Source organism: Cinclus cinclus, chromosome 12 (assembly GCF_963662255.1).
Source record: "Cinclus cinclus chromosome 12, bCinCin1.1, whole genome shotgun sequence".
Lineage (NCBI taxonomy): Eukaryota > Metazoa > Chordata > Aves > Passeriformes > Cinclidae > Cinclus > Cinclus cinclus.
Window position 1 is genome coordinate 14,459,260 of NC_085057.1, and position 20,123 is coordinate 14,479,382.

General features: G+C 44.0%; 1 protein-coding gene across 1 annotated transcript in view; it reads right to left on the reverse strand.

The window, feature by feature from the left end:
• The window catches only part of DNAH1 (dynein axonemal heavy chain 1), a 66,238-nt gene extending 47,227 nt beyond the window's left edge, over positions 1-19,011 (reverse strand). The window contains exons 1-17 of the mRNA XM_062501036.1: positions 18,960-19,011; positions 16,305-16,479; positions 15,642-15,798; positions 14,980-15,112; positions 13,858-14,019; positions 13,086-13,338; positions 11,714-11,871; positions 10,682-10,893; positions 9,153-9,448; positions 8,008-8,158; positions 7,239-7,432; positions 6,155-6,380; positions 5,434-5,553; positions 4,596-4,678; positions 3,021-3,162; positions 1,777-1,932; positions 611-809 (exon numbers count right to left, since the gene is read on the reverse strand). Coding sequence (XP_062357020.1) covers positions 611-809; positions 1,777-1,932; positions 3,021-3,162; positions 4,596-4,678; positions 5,434-5,553; positions 6,155-6,380; positions 7,239-7,432; positions 8,008-8,158; positions 9,153-9,448; positions 10,682-10,893; positions 11,714-11,871; positions 13,086-13,338; positions 13,858-14,019; positions 14,980-15,112; positions 15,642-15,798; positions 16,305-16,479; positions 18,960-19,011 — 2,869 coding nt within the window. The remainder of the gene's footprint in view (positions 1-610; positions 810-1,776; positions 1,933-3,020; positions 3,163-4,595; positions 4,679-5,433; positions 5,554-6,154; positions 6,381-7,238; positions 7,433-8,007; positions 8,159-9,152; positions 9,449-10,681; positions 10,894-11,713; positions 11,872-13,085; positions 13,339-13,857; positions 14,020-14,979; positions 15,113-15,641; positions 15,799-16,304; positions 16,480-18,959) is intronic.
• Positions 19,012-20,123: the final 1,112 nt, after the last annotated feature.

Genomic DNA, 20,123 nt, shown 5'->3' on the forward strand with positions numbered 1-20,123 from the left:
AAAAGATCTTTGTGTGAATTGCAAGGGCTGAGTGCAATCATCTAAACTTCATACACATTCAGGCAAGAAGGAAAATTGTTACTCTATTGCAGAGATCATTTCCAGATTTTGCAATTTCATTTTATTCACAACAAAATCAAGACCTCTTCTGGCTTTCCATTAAATGAATTGGCCAATAAAGAAAATAAGTTTGGCCAAGAAAACAGCACCTGCAAGACCCAAATTCAAGTTCCCTTGCTGCCTGACTTGCATGAGGGCTTAAACCCACATGTCTAGCCAGTGGGAATATATAGTAACTCTCTGTGACTAGCCTGGATTACTGCACTATATATATATATATAATAGATATATATACACACACATATATCTATTTGAGTAAATACAAACTGCAACATCAAAGGGTGGCTGGTACTTCCAGCATCTAACTAGTATCTAGATGTGAATCATCATAGTTTCAGGAAAAGAAGTGGAAAATAACCTTGCTAGCATTTTCCCAGCTGTCTCTAATACACGTGACATCCTGACAATGCCTGTTTAGAGCACTCTGTGACATAACACACATCAAAATGCTGATATGCACCAACTTCCTTCCCCCAGACTGTGCACCTACCTGGTGAATCCTTGAACTGCTTCACACATCTCTGCATGGTCTTAACAGAGTCATTGACATTCTTTTCTAGCTCCTCTGCCTCAATTTTAAGGAGAGAATCATTCATCCAGCTCTCATTCCACTTTATCCAGTCTGACACTGTAGTCCAGAGATCATAGTATGGCTGGAAGTCCTTAATCATCTTGGGCACCCCACTGTACTTTAGAAAGAGATTAAAAACAATGTAACCAACAAATGTATTCACCTCCAAACGACAGCTTACATGTCAAAAGGCCAAAAAAACCACCTCTTATTTTAATCTGAAGCCAGCAGTGAGAAAGCATGTATTCCAAGAGGATATATCAGACCACCTTCTCCTGGGCCAACAATATGTATTCCAAGGGAGAACAACTAGCAGAGCTGGGCTTCACACATTCAGGCCAACATACATCCAGTGGAGCTGTGCCTGCAACATGTGTGTGGCATGGAAAGCACTCTTTCCACTTGCCTCTACAAAGCTCTCCTGCAGAATGAGATTTTGATGGTCAGGCCACACACCATCAGTGAAAGCATACACCACACATCATATCAAAACTTGGCTCCTTACAGGGAAGGAGAAGTAACCACAGACTGAAGGGTAGGAAGGGATTACCATGTGAACTCCACTTCTGGTCTGCAGCCAGACTTGGCTGGATCTGGATGACAATGACTCATTGGCAGCTGAGCAGCTACAAGCAAAATGAGTGTTTGCAACTATATAAACTGTTGCCTTAGGAGAACACCACGCTCCAAGCCTAGCCAGCTGCCAGCACCCACTATGCAACTACTCGCATTCACACCTATAGACCTGCAGCAACAGCCTTAGAGAAATGGATGCATCCTAACTGCTGCTTTAAGAACTTCCCTGGCCAATTTCTCCTCATGAACATCCTTCAAATCTCACTGTGGACATCCAAAGTCTCTTACAGAAGTGGACATATCAGACCCTGAGCAGCCTTCCATGTTGGCCTGGGATCAGCTCTTCTGCAGGAAAGTGGAGCGATGAAGCAGTGTAGTCAATCTACAGGACCGAGGAGCAGCTCCCCAAAACCATGTGAAGGATTCCTTCCTGAAGAACTATGTCTCATTATTTGCTCTACCTACCACCTAGAAATCCCAACAAAGATCAGAGTCCTGTTAACACTTACATCAGTAACTTTGATGCCAAAGAGTCTTTCCCTGTTGTTGTAGAGAACTGACATTTCCTGAAGCTCTTTCAGCTGCTTCCGGACATCCCTTGCATCTTCAGCCAGCTCATGGGTTTGATTAACGTCTGACTGGACAGAAAATCCACCCACAGTCAGCTGGAAGAGAAAAGGCAGGCATAAGTTGGGACTCTGAAGCTGAGTGCTGCTTCTAGAGATATCAGCTTTCTGGTGTGCTCTTTGTTACAGCCAAAGGCAAGATTTTTATGCTCATGATTTCACCTCCCCCAAATCAATTTCCCTTCTATTTAGACCACGATGAAAGTGGTGAGGAGAAGCAATAATCACTAGTCAGGTGGAGGAAACTGCCAATGTGATCACCAGCTACCTGTCTTCTTTGTGACAATAGTTAATCCCCCAAGGAACAGGAACAATAAGTCTGTGCCCAGATTTGATGCTGAATTTATACTGATATTTGCTACAGAACCAGTAAAGTGCAAATGATAGCTCTACTGACTGTTGAGTTTGTTTCCAAGAATTGTTTAATGACACATATCCAGAGCTTCTCTAATAAATTCTGTGTTTTGTTTTGGTGGCTTGGGTTTGTTTCTTTGGTTTGGATTTTGCTTTGGCATTCTGTGTGGGTTTGTATTTATTTGTTTGAGTTTTTTGATCCAGTGTTAGAGTATTATCATTCTGGGAACCTGTTTTCAAGAAAATCTAGGTCAGTGATTCCACCTTTCTTAAATGGCTTTTTTTTTCCCCCTGAATTTAAGAGCTTCTGAGAAAAAAATAGAATTCAGACTGTTTTAGCAGACACCAGAGGTATCTCAGCTCCAAAACTCTGCAATTATTTCAGGTTCTTTTCCCACAAGATGAGTTCCATGGCTGAATGCTGTATTTTCCCCCTGGATGGCAGTGCAGGAGATGTTCTGCAGGGAACTGAGTACACAAGAAAGAAAAAGGAGGTGCCCATGTTGTCTCTGAGCATCAAGAATTTGAAGACTGTATAAACACCTTCTCAATGAAAAATGAGTATTTCTGCAGTCTTGTCTTTCACACAAAAAGGAAACTCTTAATCAAGAGCCAACAAAAAAACCAAGGGAGGGGTGTTAATATTTGGTCTAACTACACACGCACCCCAAAACTCAGCTGAGTAAAATCTCATCTGAAAGTTTCCCACCTGGCTGACCACAAGAGCTTCAAGACCCCCTTCTATGGACAGTTTGTTTTTAGAGGCTTAATACCTGCATGTCCTCCAGTTTGTCTTGAAATGCCTTCTGATCTGAAATCTGCGTTTTGCGAAATCTTTCTTCATCATCTATGTGCTGCAGCCGAATGGCCTCTGAGTCCATAGACATTTTCACTGGCCAGTAACTGGCAGTCCACCTGCACTCACATGATACAAGAAAACAAATGGGAAAAAAAAGGAGAATGAGACAAGCTTTTTGAGCATATGTTTGAAATGCTGAAAATAACAGAATGAGAAAGCTAAATCCCACCAAACAAGGAGGCTTAACAACAACAGAAACACATGTGGTTTCAACAAAACATTTTTTCCAGCTTGTCTTGTTGATATGCAGTCCTTGTGACTAGGCTATTCAGCTGGTGAGAGCTGGGGAGAAGTGGAAGGTCTTTTTAAAAGAAACAAATCCACTACACTGCTGAAAAGCTAGGAGACAGCAAAATAACAGTTGGCATCCAGAGGGAATGAGTGTCTTTGAATGTATTTGCAAGGCACTGAAAAAAATGGGGTCAGAGTCTCAGCTTATGGCTTTTCAGGGCTACCGAAAAAGCCAGTCTCCTGTTAAGCAGAGCAATGAGGGGCCAGCATAACCCAGATAGAGGGAAGCCCTGGATTCTGCAGAGTGCCCTGGGGAGAGCGTTGTAGATCCAGCAAAGGCTGCACAAATTGGCTGCTCATGCCAAGGCAGGTTTCTGGGTTCTTGCTCAGCCATAGCCCACCCATTACTGCCTCCATTTGGACCCTCAGCCTGTGTGCAATGCCAGGTGCAAGGTTTGCACACTGCACTCACTGGAGGTCACACTGCTCCCAGCACCTGGGGATGCAGCCATCTCCTACCAGTCCTGCATGTGGCAGGTCTGGTTAGTGGGAATACAGCCATGCCTGTTCCAAGCTGGCCTGGGGCTGAGCTGCTTTCCTGCAGCTTCTGTGAGATTTTTGCACCTTGTACACCATGTTTCTAGTTTCAGGAGCACTCTGAAGAGACTCACTCAGGTTGCAGACATAGTGGACCGAGTACATGTCATAAGAGAAGTGCTTTCCGGGCTGAGCAAGCTTCAGAAGCCTTGTAGCTGTGTTTGTGAACTGACTCTGCTATTGGGGCATAGTCAGGACACAACTGGAATAATAAAACTAAGAGGAGGATGCTTGGAGAAGAACTGCAGCAATAATAAGGGCTCAAATTTCTTCCTAGTCTTAGGAAAACCCTGGGAGTGTTTCTATCTTGGAATTGTACTTTTAGTTTCAGGCACAGACTAAACTGTGCACTTTGAGACCTTGCAAGTATCTCAAAAAAACCCAAACCCAAAAAAAACCCAAAAAACCCACCTAAAGAAAAGGGCTTTACTATGTTAAACAGGTTAATAGCTACCAGTTTGCCTTGCCCCAGGCCAGAAGGCAGCATGAACTCACACTTCCTGTCTACAAACTTCATTTCAAGAATTCAGTGCTCATACAGCCTGAGAGACACTTAAAAGTTCTGCAGGAGCCCTTGATAGACACATGGCCCCTGAAGCACTGAGAATGGTAATTGCTGCAGAGTCCCGCTTTGACAGTGGGAGAAATGCCTTGTGCTCACTTGTCAGTGAAATCTTCTTCAGTAAGATTGTAAAGGAAGTCGTCCATGACCTTGTAATCTTCCATGACTTCCACAATCAGTTGCTGCACAGGGTGAGAGAAAAAAAATAGACATCTTTAGACCATGCTGATTCCAAGTCTCTAGTGTACACCTCATTTTCATGAGGTGCCTTTGAAGAGTGTTAGTCACACAAGCTTAATGTGATGTGTGCTGCTTCTGTGCTGTGTGAACAGTGGGAATGGATTTACAACCCCTTGTTCTGTGAATGGTCATGCCACCATCACCCTCTGTTCTATGGGAAGGGAAAGAAGTGTGACCTAGTGGATAAAGCACTGGACAGAAGTCGAGTGTTTTAGATTATCCTCCAGGTTCCCTCACTGGCCTGGACAAGTCAGCTTACAGCTTGATGCCTTTGTTCCCCATTTGTTCAGCTGGGAAAAGACACTTCAAATAACTCTGAAATAACTCAGTGCTAAAATGTCCTATTATAAAAAATATATTAACAGCAATTTGAACACTGGGTAACAAAGATTTTCTCGAAAATAGCATTCATTTTTTGAAGACAGGTATTCAGTACACAAATGCAGAATGGATCATGAAGGCAGCAAAATGTATACTAAGTATTTTAGGCAAGATTTTTAACTGCTATTTTGTTTTGCAAAGAGATTTAGATTTATGACATGCGTATTTAAAAATACAAACCCAGGAATCTCGTGGCATTGCACACAAAGACATGCAAGTAAAAAACCTGTAGCTCTGCTTCTGAGACACCACACATCACACTGACAAATTTCCTCACTTCCCTTGATGTCCCTGTCCAAAGGAGAGCCTGCCCTACCTCCTGCACTGCCAACTGCTCAGGCACTCCCTTCAGCCAGTCCCGCAGCTCAATCAGTTCCTCGATGTTCTTTGGTCTCTCATGCATTTTGGTGCTGATGGCCTCATATGCCTCACAGATCTGCAGCAGAACACAGCAAAGACCATCAAAAAGTCACCAATTGCTAGCAGACAAACTAGGAAACCTGCCCCAATCCCATTCTGAAGGTGGTCTATGTGGTGAGGACATGGCCTTGTTCTGTTTTTTCCTTTTCTCATCCATATCATTTGAGCTCAAATGGAATGAGACTGCCAAAAAAAGAGGAATAACTTCAGGTATCTAGTGGAAATGATGATAATAACAGATTTAGACAACCAGCTGGCAGAGGCAATTGCCTATACTCCAGTTATCCTCAGAGGAAGCAGAAGGACTTTCCAGTTGTCTACTAGACTGACCTTTTCAATCCACCAACACACTTTTGTATGATGGCAAGGTCTTGAAGAATTCAATCTCAAGATCTACTGCTTTCAGGCATGTAATTTATTAAATATATTTAATACTTCATTTGGTTGAGTTAGCATATGTCCCCTATAATTTTAATTTGAAATAATCAGCCCAGTGTGATCTTTAAAATATCCTCACTAATGTGCCCTTCGGACCGTTTCACAAAAACACAGCAACTTCAAAAGCAGAAGGACAAGACAAGACAGAGACAGATAATCCATTGAACCAGGCAACTTACTTTCTGCACATGTGAATGGAGGGTTTTAGCCAGCATATCCAACACAGCAGTGGCCACTGCTTTAAGTTTATCAGACACATTATGCCTAATATGTTCTATCCTGACTTGAAAGGGGCCAATGATAATAGAACTAGGTAGAAGGTGGTCCAGCATCTCCTTTTCAGACAAGTACACATTTACTATGTTCATCACCTCCTGGGTAGGTGGAAATTGCTCTTCATAGTCTCTGTAAATTAAAGCACCAACAAAAAAATGGTATTGTAGACCTTAAGAATATTTGAGCATTCAGGCTGTTTGTGTCCACTCAAAGGATCAAGACATTAAATTTAGAAGGCATATATTTACACAATTGGTGTGGAATGGAATAAGAGCACAAGATATTTTAGCTGCAGAAAAGAAGTTACAAAAAGAGATGAAAGAGGAAATATGGCAAGAAGAGAGGGAGAGAAAATAAAAGCACTGGTGTAAAGGCAAGATCAGGAGGCACTTTAGGGGAGGGTAGGCACTTCAGTGTATTCCAGGGAGAGACAAGAATTTGTCAGAAGGGATTTGTAAACTGATTAAACTGGAATAAAAAAAGGGGCTTCATTCCCACTGTTTGGAGAAAACGTAAGACCTAAACAGAAGTCCATAAAAGTAACAGAGGTTAAAGGACAGAATAGGTGCAAAGAGTTTTGGCAATGAAAACAATGAGGGTGAAACAAAAGAAAACATTACTTTCTACAGAATGCTATCAGCCTGAGCAAACACTATATGAAAGAGGTCAGAGTCAAGTATGCTAATTGGATTCTCAAACAGGATGATTCATTTTTAGGGCCATTAATATCTCCAATTACACTGACAAGCATGACAAGAATGTGACTGCTGTCAGAGACAGGAAGAAATTCCCAGTGCCACCACCAATGTCTTCCAAAAGCATGGACTGTTGCCCACGACTGAAGGCAGCCTCTGATAGGGGCCTGATCTCATATCTGAGGCACGTGGTCTCAGAACTGCCCCACACTCCCACATCAGCACATCCACACAATAGCTTCCACAAAGGCTTGTCCTTGGGATCACAGGGGTTTTGTCAGAAGCCACTTACTTTACGAAATACTTTATGTCATTGTTATTTATCTCTAAGAACTTCTCGTATCTTTTGCCGTAGGCTTGGAGAGGGATCTGTGTCTTTCGAATGGCAGAGCGCAGAGTCTCACGTAGCTCCTCCACCTCTGGCTCTTCCAAACCCACTGATTTCAGCATGGGGGAGCCTGTGATATCCATGTTCTCCAACACATACTGGAAGAGGAAGGAGAGAGGTCTTTCAGGACAAAGAGAGCTAATTGTGCCTCCCCAGGAGAGTGGCAAGGCCATCCCCAGTAGCACCTTTGGGAACTCGTGCAGTCCACACTTCTGCATTGTGCCAGGAATTGTTTTACCAGTTTTGTGTGCCCTCCTCCCCGAAGAATGAAGATCTAGGGAGACAGGGCTTTCACAGTAGCAGACAGAAGGATGCATATGCAGAAGAGACTTGCATCAAACAGAACTAGAAACAGTGCTTTTTCCTTTATGAGTGTTTTTACCAGCTGCCATTCACTCAGGGAAACCAGTGTCCACGTATCTACAGAACTTGCAGCACCAAAGCAGAAACAAAAGCCAGACAAAAGAGCTACAAGGCTGGGGAGATTGAAGAAATCCTATCAGAATAGAACTGCATTAGCACAGTGCTGTGCCCACATTAATTCAACTGAATTGCCGAGTATCCACTTCTGCACCTCTCTCCCTGAGTATAAGCTCAGGGTGTCTGTGGTGAGCTGCAATGCACTGACACATGCACAGCTGTCATGCATCACTGTTGATGCAGAAGTGTTCACCTGCTCCAGCTGTGGGATACTGTGAGTCATCAGGATCCCGTTGTTGAACAGAGAAATGAGGGATGTCTCAAAGCTCTCCACAGAGGGACTGAAGAGGATGCCACTGCTGTCTAGCTCAAGGTCTGTTACAAAGAGTAAATTCCTTTGAGTCCTGTGGTGGGAAGAGATAAGAAAGAACAGGGATGCTTTTTTGAGAAAATGATACACAACTGTATTGCTCTGGTGCTGATACTAAAATGCCTCCTAGACAGGAAGGGAAAACAGAGGAAAAGAGGACTATCTCATGCAGATTAAGATACAAAAACTGTGCTCTCAATTTAGCAGTAAAGACATTGAGAACCCTTTTTAATCCAAGGTAAAGGAACCATCAATCATGACATCAGTATCCCCAAAAGTCGTAACCTGATCTTGAGAATTGGAGCTGCTTTACAGTAAAACAGCAGGTGCTCTTCAAAGTAGACATTCAGTATCTCCAGTATACTCCTGAAATGCACCTTCTGGAAGTTATATTAACATTTCCAATCTTGCATGTGACCAGCTTGGCCCAGGATCAGCTGGTGTCAGTGTCAAGACTTCCACTGATTTAAGAGGCCTCATGTGAGTGGCAGGGGCTTTTTTTATTTTCATCTGGCATTCCATTTCTAAATGTTCCTTCTTTAATACCACAAAAAGCAAAAATCCTTAAATCAATACCCAATGGAATAAAATTTTAGGCACTGTGATAATCTAAACTTGGTATTTTTTAGAGATCCCAGGCCAGATTCTAATTCTGAGGTTTCATCTAAGAATGGAATTAAGCAGCCACGCTCCTGGTATTCTTCCTGGCATCCAGAAAAAAATCTAGCAATTTGCTCCCCCAAGAATGCTGGAGGTGGCTGATCTTTAGAACAGTACATCAAAACAGCAGGCCTTGATTCTGAGGGGCTGCTCCATATCACTAACAGCAGCTGGAAAGCTGTACTAACAGAGCAGCCAGCTATGTGTCCTTCTTCCATACTCCAGTGAACATGTCAGGTGGAGGATTAGGGAAAACTGCACAGCTTAAAGGCCCCAGACAGAGCAAAGCTTGCTTGCAGAACAGTAGTTAAAAAAACAGCACTACACTTTTCTGCTCTTTCCATCCCTTATTTTTCTTTCTTTCTTACATGTAGGGACTGTTGGTGATGTCATCTCCCCATTCCATGTCCTTTGAGCAATTCAGGACACTCTGGCAAGCATCCAGTACAAGCTGGGTGAAGCTGATGAGCGACTTCTGGACCAGGTACCTCAGAGAGTCCTGAAGCATGAACCTGATGCGCTCCATCAGCTTACGCAGCTTGGAGCTCTGGTAGGCATCCCAGTCACTCTCCTCCAGGTTGAACCATTTGCCTGCATCTCTAAGGCTGCTCTCAATAGCAGTCTTTATGGTATTGATCCAAGTATCCTTAAGGAACTCCTGAACCTAGGGCAAAGAAAAATGCAAGCTGAGTAATCCTCTGAGGGCTGATGGGAAAACAGTATGGTGAGGTGAGCTACTAACTGGAGCTGTTGGACCTTTCTTTGCTGTGAAAGAAAACCGTTCTCTCAGAACTGGGGTAGCTAAAAGTAGCTCTCAAAGCACACCCCCCCATATGTGGCATCTGAACCTGGTCATACATCTCCTGCACTGACAAAAGACCCACAAAAAGAAAGCCTGATATTAAGAAGTGGGAGTGCTCTATTCTGTTTTATTGAGTGGTTCCTTTTTGTTCTCTTTTCTATAGAGTGATATCCCTGGAGCTGCCAGTGTCAGGGTCCCTCACAAAAAGTTGTGTAGACAGTGTGATGAACACGTAAAGGACAGAATGTTGTCTTCCCTTGACAAGTGAGAAGAAAGAGCAGAAGCAGCCAAGGGCAGAAGCAGTTTGCAGTATTTTAATTTATTAAAATACCACCAAGTGTCACTTCTGCTCCACAGGCAGCTTGCTGTTTGTGTGTAATAAAAGAACCTTAGTCACCAAGTGGATGACAACACTGCCTAGCTGAAACAGCACGGGACTGGGAAGGACCAGCACATTCTCTGCCACTGATTTACTGTGCAACCTACTCTGTGTGGCCACATCCAGGGTACAATGTGCTGCCCTCAATCAGAGGACATGAAGATCCTCTGGTGGGAATTACCACTGAGCTGCAAATTTTTGTCCTGCTCTGTATATTGGCACTGCAAGCAGAGCAATTTAATTAACTATAAAAAGAACATAGAGTGTAGAAAAGCATTATCCCCACAAGTGTTTCAGGAGGAACCAAAGATCTTGTGCCTTGCAGCTAGATGTATGGGGAAATAAAGAAAAAGAAATAAAAGGAGAAAAAAGAAACTTTTGAGTGCCAACCAAGACTCCTATCTGTGTATAAACCAGGTGGAAGAAAGAGGGGCTGCAGCCCTACATGGCTACTTGTTTTAACACATGACTAATAGCATGGTCAGCATTGCCTGATCCTAACCAGGGGACTATGACTCTTTCAGCCCATTCTCCTCATATCCCAATAAATTTGACAGGCACATGCAAATGTTCCCTCCCTGCCCCAAACATGATGTCTCCTTTGACAGCTCATCAGTTTCCAGAAAATCAATTTGCAGCTGCTGCCTATGTCTAATACACATTGACAGCACTGCTGGCTGCTTCATGTGTTCATCCCTCACACCTTCTCTACTCACCTGAGTGAAGGTCTGAGTCTGGATCTCTTCAAATTCCTCCAGAGAGACAACTTTGGTTATGGTTGTGTTAAACAGAGACATGACAGCTGCCTTGTTGCACTCATCTTGTACCTGTGCAAGGAGATGGATGACTTCTGGCCTGGTCAGGAGTGACAAAAAGTTGAATTCTCTCTGTTGTTTATGAAAAGGGTAGTCCGGGATAGAGACGAGCCCTAGCACCAAAAAAAGAAATAATGTCATTGCCTGCAACAGCCAATTCAGCTTCTGTTTTTAGAGTACAGATCCCTTTGGGAAGCACTTGTGAAAAGGACTCTGCTCTAATGCACAGGTCATATCATGCAGCAGCTTCAGCAGACGGCTGGACAAAAGAGAGAGCCTGCTCTGCAGCAGAGACCTTCTGCAGCCTCCTAATAGGGGCTGAGGTGCTGTCTTGGTGCTTGACCTTCCCAAGGCTTTGGCTCATGAAGTTTCCTTTAGAAAGAACACTGGAACTGAAGAAACTTCCCACTGAGGCCCTGAGGCACAGGTGAGTCACATCATCAGTGAGAGGCCATATGTGAAGCACCTCAAGGCCTTCCTGCCTTTGGAAGATTAAAATGTACAAAATACACTGCCCCCTCTCCCCTTCATCTTTTACTGGGGCCATTTTCCTCCTGTTTGGGATTCTAAAGGAGCCTGAGCCCTCTTCCACGCCTGAGGCATATCCCAGCTGAGCACAGCAAAGGCAAGGCACTCAGCTCCAGCACAGTGGTAAAATAATCCCATTGCCAAACATTTAGTGCCATTGAGGGTACACTTGCAGAGTTACTGCATCTTAGCTGATGAGCTCTAATCCATTTTATTGAGGTAACATGAACATGCAAATATACCCTAAAAAAGAGGAGACATACTCAAAAGTCTCACATAATCTCCTGCTGCTGCCCCTTGTGAGCTCTAATCATTGCTATGAACCTGAGAGCTCCTACAGCAATCCAAGAACCCTACCAAAGAGGCAACCACACTGAATGCAAACTGCTTCTCTGTGTCCCCTACCTTTTTCTGGTGCTTCCTTCTCCTCTTTGTCTGGCAGAGTTACATAAGAAAACATCTGGGGTTTGGAAGCGACGACTCTGTCAAAGCTTACCATGTTCATGGTGTGTTTATAGTCTAATTTCACTTCTTTCTCCAGGCTGCTCATACAGTCTAATATGCTGTTGTAAGACACACAAACACTGAGAACCCATGGCATTTCAGCACATATATGTCTGTAACTTTACTGCAAACTCCACCCATTCTCTCCCTCCCTCCCTCACAAATCTGCTAACCCAGAAGCCCACCTACCACTGAACACATCAGGAGAATTGTGCAGACAATGAAGCAGCCAAAGGTGTCAACTGGATTTTTAATGACAGAGGCAAGCAGGGAGTGAGGACTAGGACTGTAGCCTTTTTAAGTGTCTTTTTGGTTCAAAGCAACATCTCCATTGGGTAGAAACATTACAGATGGAAGGAGAAATAACCACAAATGAAGGAAAGTAGCTGGCAGTTCTGGAAAAGTTGGGCTATCCAAGCCAGCCTCCCATTTGCCTCCTGCTGGACACCTCTTGTAGTCCATTTCCTCAGCCAGAACACTCACGTAAGTGCTGAAACCCTGCTCCATTTGCCTCAGGAAATCATCATCCTTTACCTCAAGCAGGCCGAGTACCTTTCTTTATCCCTATATTTCTGCTCACAGAGACTAATTACTCTCCTACTTTCCAGTTCAGGCCAGCAGACCATGCAGCTTCTCACACGTTCCTATTTCTGAGCAAGGCAATCAGTCATGGTTGATTCCCAGCAACACCACCAGTGGCTCATGATTCACCAGCCCAGGGACATTAAAATGCCTCCCCAATATGAACTGCGTCACAAAGAGATACTCCATTAAATCCAGGTGGAAATTTCCTGTTCTGTTTGCCTCCCCCTGTGCAGATCTTCTTTTGATTTGTTTCAGCAGCTGTTAACAGGTAGAAGGGTCACCAGCAGACAACAGCCAGGTCTTGGGAGACAACAGGTGGTCTGCAGATCAGTACAGCAATGACTGATCTGTTCCTCAAAAGCACAAAACAGCAAGGTCAGCCATGCCATTTTTGTCGACCTTCTTGCTGATGAAGGCCACTTAACTGCAGGTGTAAGCATGGCTTGGTGGATCTGCATGTGGTACCTTCTTCAAATGGGAACACTGACAGACCACCTATCCTGTGCACATGTCCCTGGGGCTGCCATCTGCCTACTTGTGCACAGAATAGAAGATAGGTGAGACCCATGGTCTGTGAGTTGGCTGATCAAGATCTGCCTCCACTGACTACTTGTTTTGTAGCCCTATGAAATCCCACAATGTTTATAGACTGAAGGCTGAGCCCCCAGACATGTACATGATGCTTTACCTCTTCTCATCCTTCAGTTTGGGAGTCTGCACAGCCAAGCACTTCATCCGCTGCAGGCTTTTCTCACTGATGGTGTCCAGCCCCTCTGTGGGCATGCAGTCCACGTACAAGTGGTACATGAGCAGCCCCTGAGTCTTCTTGCGCAGGCTGTCGGCAGAAGCCACGCGCTCTGCAAACACCTGCGGATCCTCGGCCAGGAACTGCAGGCAAACTCGTGGCACCCAGTACTGACATGGCAGCAATGGAGCTCTTCCTGGGAAATGAAAGTATAGCTTGCAAGAGTCTTCAGGGAAGAGAAAACTCAGAATGGCTTGCAGTGCTGACAGCTGCTTTTTGATAGACAGGATAATCAGGCTGCTTGCAAGAGATCAAAATGAGGGACCAAAGCTGAGGACAGCAAGAGATAAGGAGCATCTCCAAACCATTCAAGAGAAGGGTACTTAATTTCAATTTGTCCACATTCCCTTTCAAAATGGCATTGACCCAGAAAGACCAACATTTTACTTTTCTTGAAGGCAGGAAGGATGGGAGAAGGAATAAAAAGAAAGGTGCCTCCAAAGGGAAAACCTTAAATGGGGTCAAGTTAAGACGTGGAGTTCTCTTCCCTGGAGGTTTTTTCAGACAAGTTAGAGACACATATCAAGAGAGATAACAGTGAAAGAGATTAAATGACTTCTTGGTGTCCTTCCCATCTCCAGCTAGGACAAGCATGGGTAATGAACTGGCTCTCAGATTTTACAACAGGTCCCAAAAGACCTTATTTGAAACACACCTTCTGGCATTATTCCTCCATTGAGGATGGGTCTCCCTTCTTCATCACGCACCAGACCTTTCTTGTCTGTTTTATGGACCAAGTAGAGATCTGTCTCCTTGTCATAATCAAGAACACCAACATCAATCCACTTGTAGATCAACTCCTGGCTCTTGGGGTCCTCTGAGAAAGACAAGGATTAAAACAGGGTTAGTCCATTCTCCTGGAGGCTACAGCAAATGGACTTTCCTGATCCAAGTGGTGATGCCACAGTCAAATCAATTTGCTGGTCTGAATCTCAGTCAATCTCACAGAGTTTCTGCTGTGACCAATTAAATAATGAACTTAGGTCTTACATCTTAGAATTTTCAATGTTTTGCACACACCAGACAGATACGTATCTTTATTGATATCGACATGGATACAGGTCAGTACAGTATTATGCCGTCCATTCAACCTGAAGAGTGATCAGGTGCAGTAATCCCCAAGACAGCTACAAGCAGAACTCAGCCTTCATGTGCTGGCTGCCCAAGGATACACAGAGCTTATGTTTTATTCTTCAGTTTTGCAGAGAGTCAAGCCTCTGGAGGCTGCTCCAGAGCTGCAGAAGCCAGTTCCCATGCTTTAAAGCTACTGCAGATGTGTTAATGTGACCTGCAGCCACAGCTGGACATCAGTACAACTCTACCTAGTAACGCCTTCTCATTGAGCAGGCTCCAAATGATGGGAAAACAGTGTTCATGTCACTTAATTTGGCCCAGGTTTACTACTTTTACGTTCACTGTAGCCTGAACTTGTCTTCTGATCCTGCACTTGAAGTGAAATCCAGGCAGAACATACTGTGTGCAAGTTACCTAACTCCATGAAGTTAGCTATGCAGCAATAAAGAGAAATTTTGCCTGTGCTGATGGAAAGTCAAAAGGCAAAGGCAACTTCTAAAAAACTGGAAATGGTCCATGGCAGGACTGGCAGTCAGTGAGATCTTTGGTCTCTTGCTCTGACTGCCTGAGCCTGGTAAAAATCAGACACGGCTTTTCAGCTATTCAGAGCTACACTCATCAGAATCTGCATGTTCCCTTCTGCTGAAATGGCCAGTAACTGTTAGTGTTTCCCCACTTGAGCAGTAACTGATCCAAGTTTTACCATGTCCAAGTACATCATCTGTAGGTAAAAGTGCTTTTCCAGGCACTGGCTTTCTGTCAGAAGATCCTGGCTCCAGTCCTAGTGAGATCCACTCTTCTGGAGTTCGACAGTCAAATTCATCATTGTCAAATACCTAAAAAGCAAGGACATAAGTGATTTACTTCATAAACAAGAAAACACCCAATAAAAAATTTCATGACAGGAAAACATTAACATGCAGTTTCTAAATGGGCTACAAAATATGGAAACCAGTCCAGGTGCAAAAGCTGTGCTGATCTTTGGTTGACAATTTTCTCCCAAACACTTGTATCTGTACCTCCAGCCCTTTCCTGGGGAGAACAGACCAATACCTGGAGAGATTTCCTGCAGCAATACTGCTGACTACTGCATTCAGAAGGAAACATGAGACACCTTTCCTTTGAACACACAAAGGCAAATGAGGAGCACTCTCAAAGACTGTTGCTTTTGACATATGTTGTGGGCACCCTGCAGAAGAAGCTCAGCATCTTGTAGATACCCTTCAGTGCCCAAACCAGCTCCAAAGCATTTCCTTGTTTTGTTGTTTATTGTGTCAATATTGTGTCAATTAGCTAAGTGTCCTCAGAAACCTCCTGTGGTACAAGCAATGAGACAGACCACAAGTACCGAACATGTTCACTCACCTTTAATGGGAGGTAGATGGGAAACACAGAATATTTTGTCTCCTCAATAGGTGGCATATTGTCAGGGTCATAGTGCCTTGGCATCAGCTGATTGGAGTCTATGCCCTTGCTGGCCAACAGCTCAGCGATATCAAAGGTGAGATACAGCCGTCTCCTCCTGGTTTACATCAGAAGAGGAAATAACCACCTAATGTGCCTATAAGCACTCCCATGCCTATGACTCCACCTTTTTACTGTGCACCCCTATCAGTAAAAACATAACTTTTAGTACACATTGCATCCGTCTCTATTTCCTCATTTATAGCACAAAAAATTCAGAGGAAGTGACCTAGAACAATGAGTTACTCCAGTGGATAAATTATATACATGTACCACTGTACTAATACATCATAGAGCATACACAAAGCCAGAAATTAAAAAAAAAAGAATAACAAAAAGATGACACAAACTCTATTTAAGAGCAATGTTTTCTTTCTGCATCCTAGTGAATTATCTTTTGTACCCTCTGCAATGCATGCACGCCCCACTTTGGAGACCACGGACTTACAGGAAAAGGCTTTCTTAAGGATTTTTGACATGTTACATCTTGAAATCAAAAATCAACACCCTAATCTGCTGTGTCCACTCCACAATGCTGCCTCCAGCTATCTTCTGGTTACTAACCTCTCTACTTCAACCTTCCGAGGGTTTTGCCCTGGAATCCGTTCGAAAGGTAATTGCACTTTGGGCTTAAATGATTGTACAGGGAAATCTGACTCAGCAAGGGCCTCAGTAGATGGTCCAACCATTTGCTTATCCAGAAGACTTCTAAAGTCCACAGGCATCTTGAATTTTGTGACTAAGAGACAAAGAGAAACACATCTGAAACCACCAGGCATCACTCTACTTTACATTCACACACAAAGAAGAACTCTGCTGTCTACTGGGCTACCTGCAGAAGTCACTCCCCTAGATTTGTAAGAGAAATCAAGCAGACATCAAATTAGAAACAGAAAGACCTGTTTTCCCTGCAACAATATGTGATTATGGTTTTCCAGTATCAAAAATGAGGGCATAAAAGAAATCTCCACTGAGAATTACTGTCATGCAGATTTTTGGGAGCTAAAGCACTGACCTGGCTCTAAGGAGCTCTGTTTTTTTTTCCAGCTTTGCTACAGACTCTCTACATGACAGTGGGCAAGTTACTTTCAATAGTGCACAGCTTCCATCACCCTCAGAAAGAGATGGGATCCCCCTGGCCTCTCTGGAGAGCCCTGACACCAACAGTCAGTCATAGCTGAGAAAAACTTGGTCAAGGTGGTATAAAGGGTTTATTAATATTAATGGGGGAAAAGAAGCTGTGCAGGTCATCTTTGTCTCCTGAAGTGCCTATTCACACCTTGGGACAAACCTCTCTCTTCTCAGCTTTTGCTCAACCAAACCACCTACTCACAACAGCAATGGTGTGAGAAAAAAAAAAATAGTTAAACAGCCAACAATCTCACCATTTGGTCAAACATTTTCAACAGAAATTTGGACTAAGCAAAAGTATACATTTCCAAGAACTGGCAGAAATTAAACCATGTCATTTACCCCATAAATAAACCAAACTGTTTATATTGCTAAACAAGTTGCAAATAATAGAACAGCAGCAAACTGGGAATTTGAAGCTTAACCTAAATTAAGTAATTGCATGCAAGCTTTAAAAAGCACTATTCCCTAGACAGAGCTAAGCATTGAACTAAAAATAGATTTTAGTGCAGTGAGAGATTTTCCTTTGATGAACTTTCACACTCTATCAAGGAGAAACTTATGGTTATAGTTTGGAATTGGGTATTTTGAATGTCAAGCTTTGAACCCGATTGTTCACCGTGTTGCATGTGCTTCTGGAGTCATGGATGTGACCCTTGATTTCAAAGCAATTGTGCAGAGCAGCCAATAATGCTAAAGCCAGATGTGTTTCAGGATGGCTAGGCACAGGAAGGGTCTTCTAAGAGGTCATTTCCTTGTCCTCCTTGAATGGCCCCTGACTCAACCCATATAGCTGTATGTTGACTGCTTAGATACTAAAGGAAATAGCCACTAACTGGCTCCTCTCTCTCTACTTCCCTCCCTCAGGAAGGGCAGCTAGCCTGGCATGAACGTGCTCTTTAACACTTGCATGGTCCATAATGTAATTTTGAGGAATCCCTAAAATGCAGCTCTTTAGCCTCGTGCACATCTCTTGCTTGGGGTCTTTACAGAATGGCCCTGATTTATATTTGTTGTCAAGGAGCACAGCTGTTCCAATTTAGTCACTTCATTGTTGCCAAATCCATGGCACCATCCATTATGGCACTTTGTGCACTATCAACTATTTATGTCAATACTTAGTGTTTCATTTGCATTTACATTTCCAACCTGATGGCTTCTTCCCCCTTGAAGAAGCAGCAGATCATAAATAGAGTTCTGTCTCCACTTGTTAAAGATGAGTCTAGCTTGTCAAGATTCACTTGAGGAAACAGTCATTTGTCCTCACTCATGAAAATAAATGTCACATCTAAGCACAGGAGGGTGGTATATGCAGCTCCCATATTTCTCTAAAATCCTCTTGCACACACACTTTCTTCCCACCCACTGCCAGTCTATGATCCCTATCCCCAGGAGTGCTCTAGGGGCCAGGAGAGTGCTGGCAAACCTTCAACTATTCTCTGTTCCTATATTTGAGCATCCATGACACAAATTCTTGTAAGCAGGTGGCACCAGCAGCTCTGCACACAGAGAGCCCTTGCATCTAGGGAGAACAATCTGCTCTGGGATGCAGCTGGGTACAGAATAAATAAACAAGAGAAGACCATTATTTTGGCTATACCTAAATCCCGAATACAGCTTTCACAAGCAGGTTCCATTTTTGGGGTTGTCATGTGCAGGGCCAGCAGTATAACTTGATGATCTTTGTGGGTCCCTTCTAACTCAGGATATTCTATGATTTTCACAGGAAAGGGACACTGCTGGCTCCTTGTACAGTAAGAACACATGCAAATTCAGTGTTCTGGCAGCAGGACCAGGACTCCCACAGGCACCAGCCCAGTCCACCCTGAACCCTGGGGGAAGTGGATATATCCAGGAGAAAAGGAAGCATGATTTTACCACCCACTCAGATCACTTTGCTGTACTTCTAAATGAAATTCACTTTTCATGGGATATTCAACCAGTTCAGCACCATTCCTGAGCAATGAAAATGAAAGCACAGCACAAACCCAGAGGCAGCAGCCTAATTCTCAGCATGTCCACTATAGGCAACCTTAACAGTTATGGCCCAGTTTCCTGCCCCACCTCATTCCCTCTCAGTGTATTTACCTTTAGGGGTGTGCTGCTCCTGATCTGCCTGGTTCACCAAAGACTGGGACATGTGGAGGCCAGCAGAAGCACCCTGGAAGGTGAGGGAAGTGTCAGAGCACAGTCGTGGCATAGTGTAAGTGGGGATCATAGAGGTACAGAGAGAAAGTGTGACTGTAAGACTGACTTTACCAGATCTTTAGGGACAACTGAGACTGTGAGTAAGGGTCAGAATAGACCCAGAGACACAAACACCTGAAAAGCTCAGCCCAATACACAGGGGCAGGGAATCTCCCAGCAGCATGTGGCCTGATACCAGCTGAGGATGTTGACTGGGAGCTGCTTAGAAAGCCAGTCATTAGGGTTTTGCTACCAGGTATCACCTACAGTCACAACCACAAGCCTGCCCTGACATACTGGCATCCCAAACCCAGGCAACACTGACAGTGCTGTCAGTGGCTATGGAGGAATGCAGCACAACTCTGACCAGGACAAGCCTCACAGCTCCACTTTGTAAAGGTCAAGGTCTTGCACAAAGGCCTCTGAGCAAAGGAAGGGCTAGGACCTAGGGTGAAACCTGTATGTGTACACACCAGCTGTACCACCAGTCTTTTCTTTTCAGGACAGTGCTGGAAAAAGAACTGCTCTTTGCACTTACCCCCAAGCTGCTGGAGGTTCCTGGAGCAGGGACGTCAGCAGAAGCATCACTGCTGGTACTGGGACAGCTCCTACTCAGAAAATTCCTCAATTCCTTCCTTGCTTTCTTCATCTTCCCAGGAGAAGAATGCTGTGATGTAACCCTGGGCTTGCTATGAGTAGAAAGATATTGAACCTGTCACACACCGTATCTTTGGCACTCCTCCACACCTTCCCACAGTGCTGGATATCCTTGACTTGCTATGATGAGTGGGTAACACGGAAGGTTCGATCCCCTGATTTGACACCAACCACAGCATTCATGGCCTGGGGGCCATCAGACTCATGTGGCTGCCTCAATGGCTCACCAGCTCCGGAGAAAGAGATTGCTTTATTATTCCAGATGGCTTTTGGAGTGGGAAAACCAGCATACACAAGAAAAACTGCTTTCCTTAAGCAGCAGGAGCTTCCCAGATCTGTGGCAGCATTCAAAAGGCTGCCAGGAGAAACTTGAGCAAACTGGGACTACAAGAGAAGGACTACTTCTGC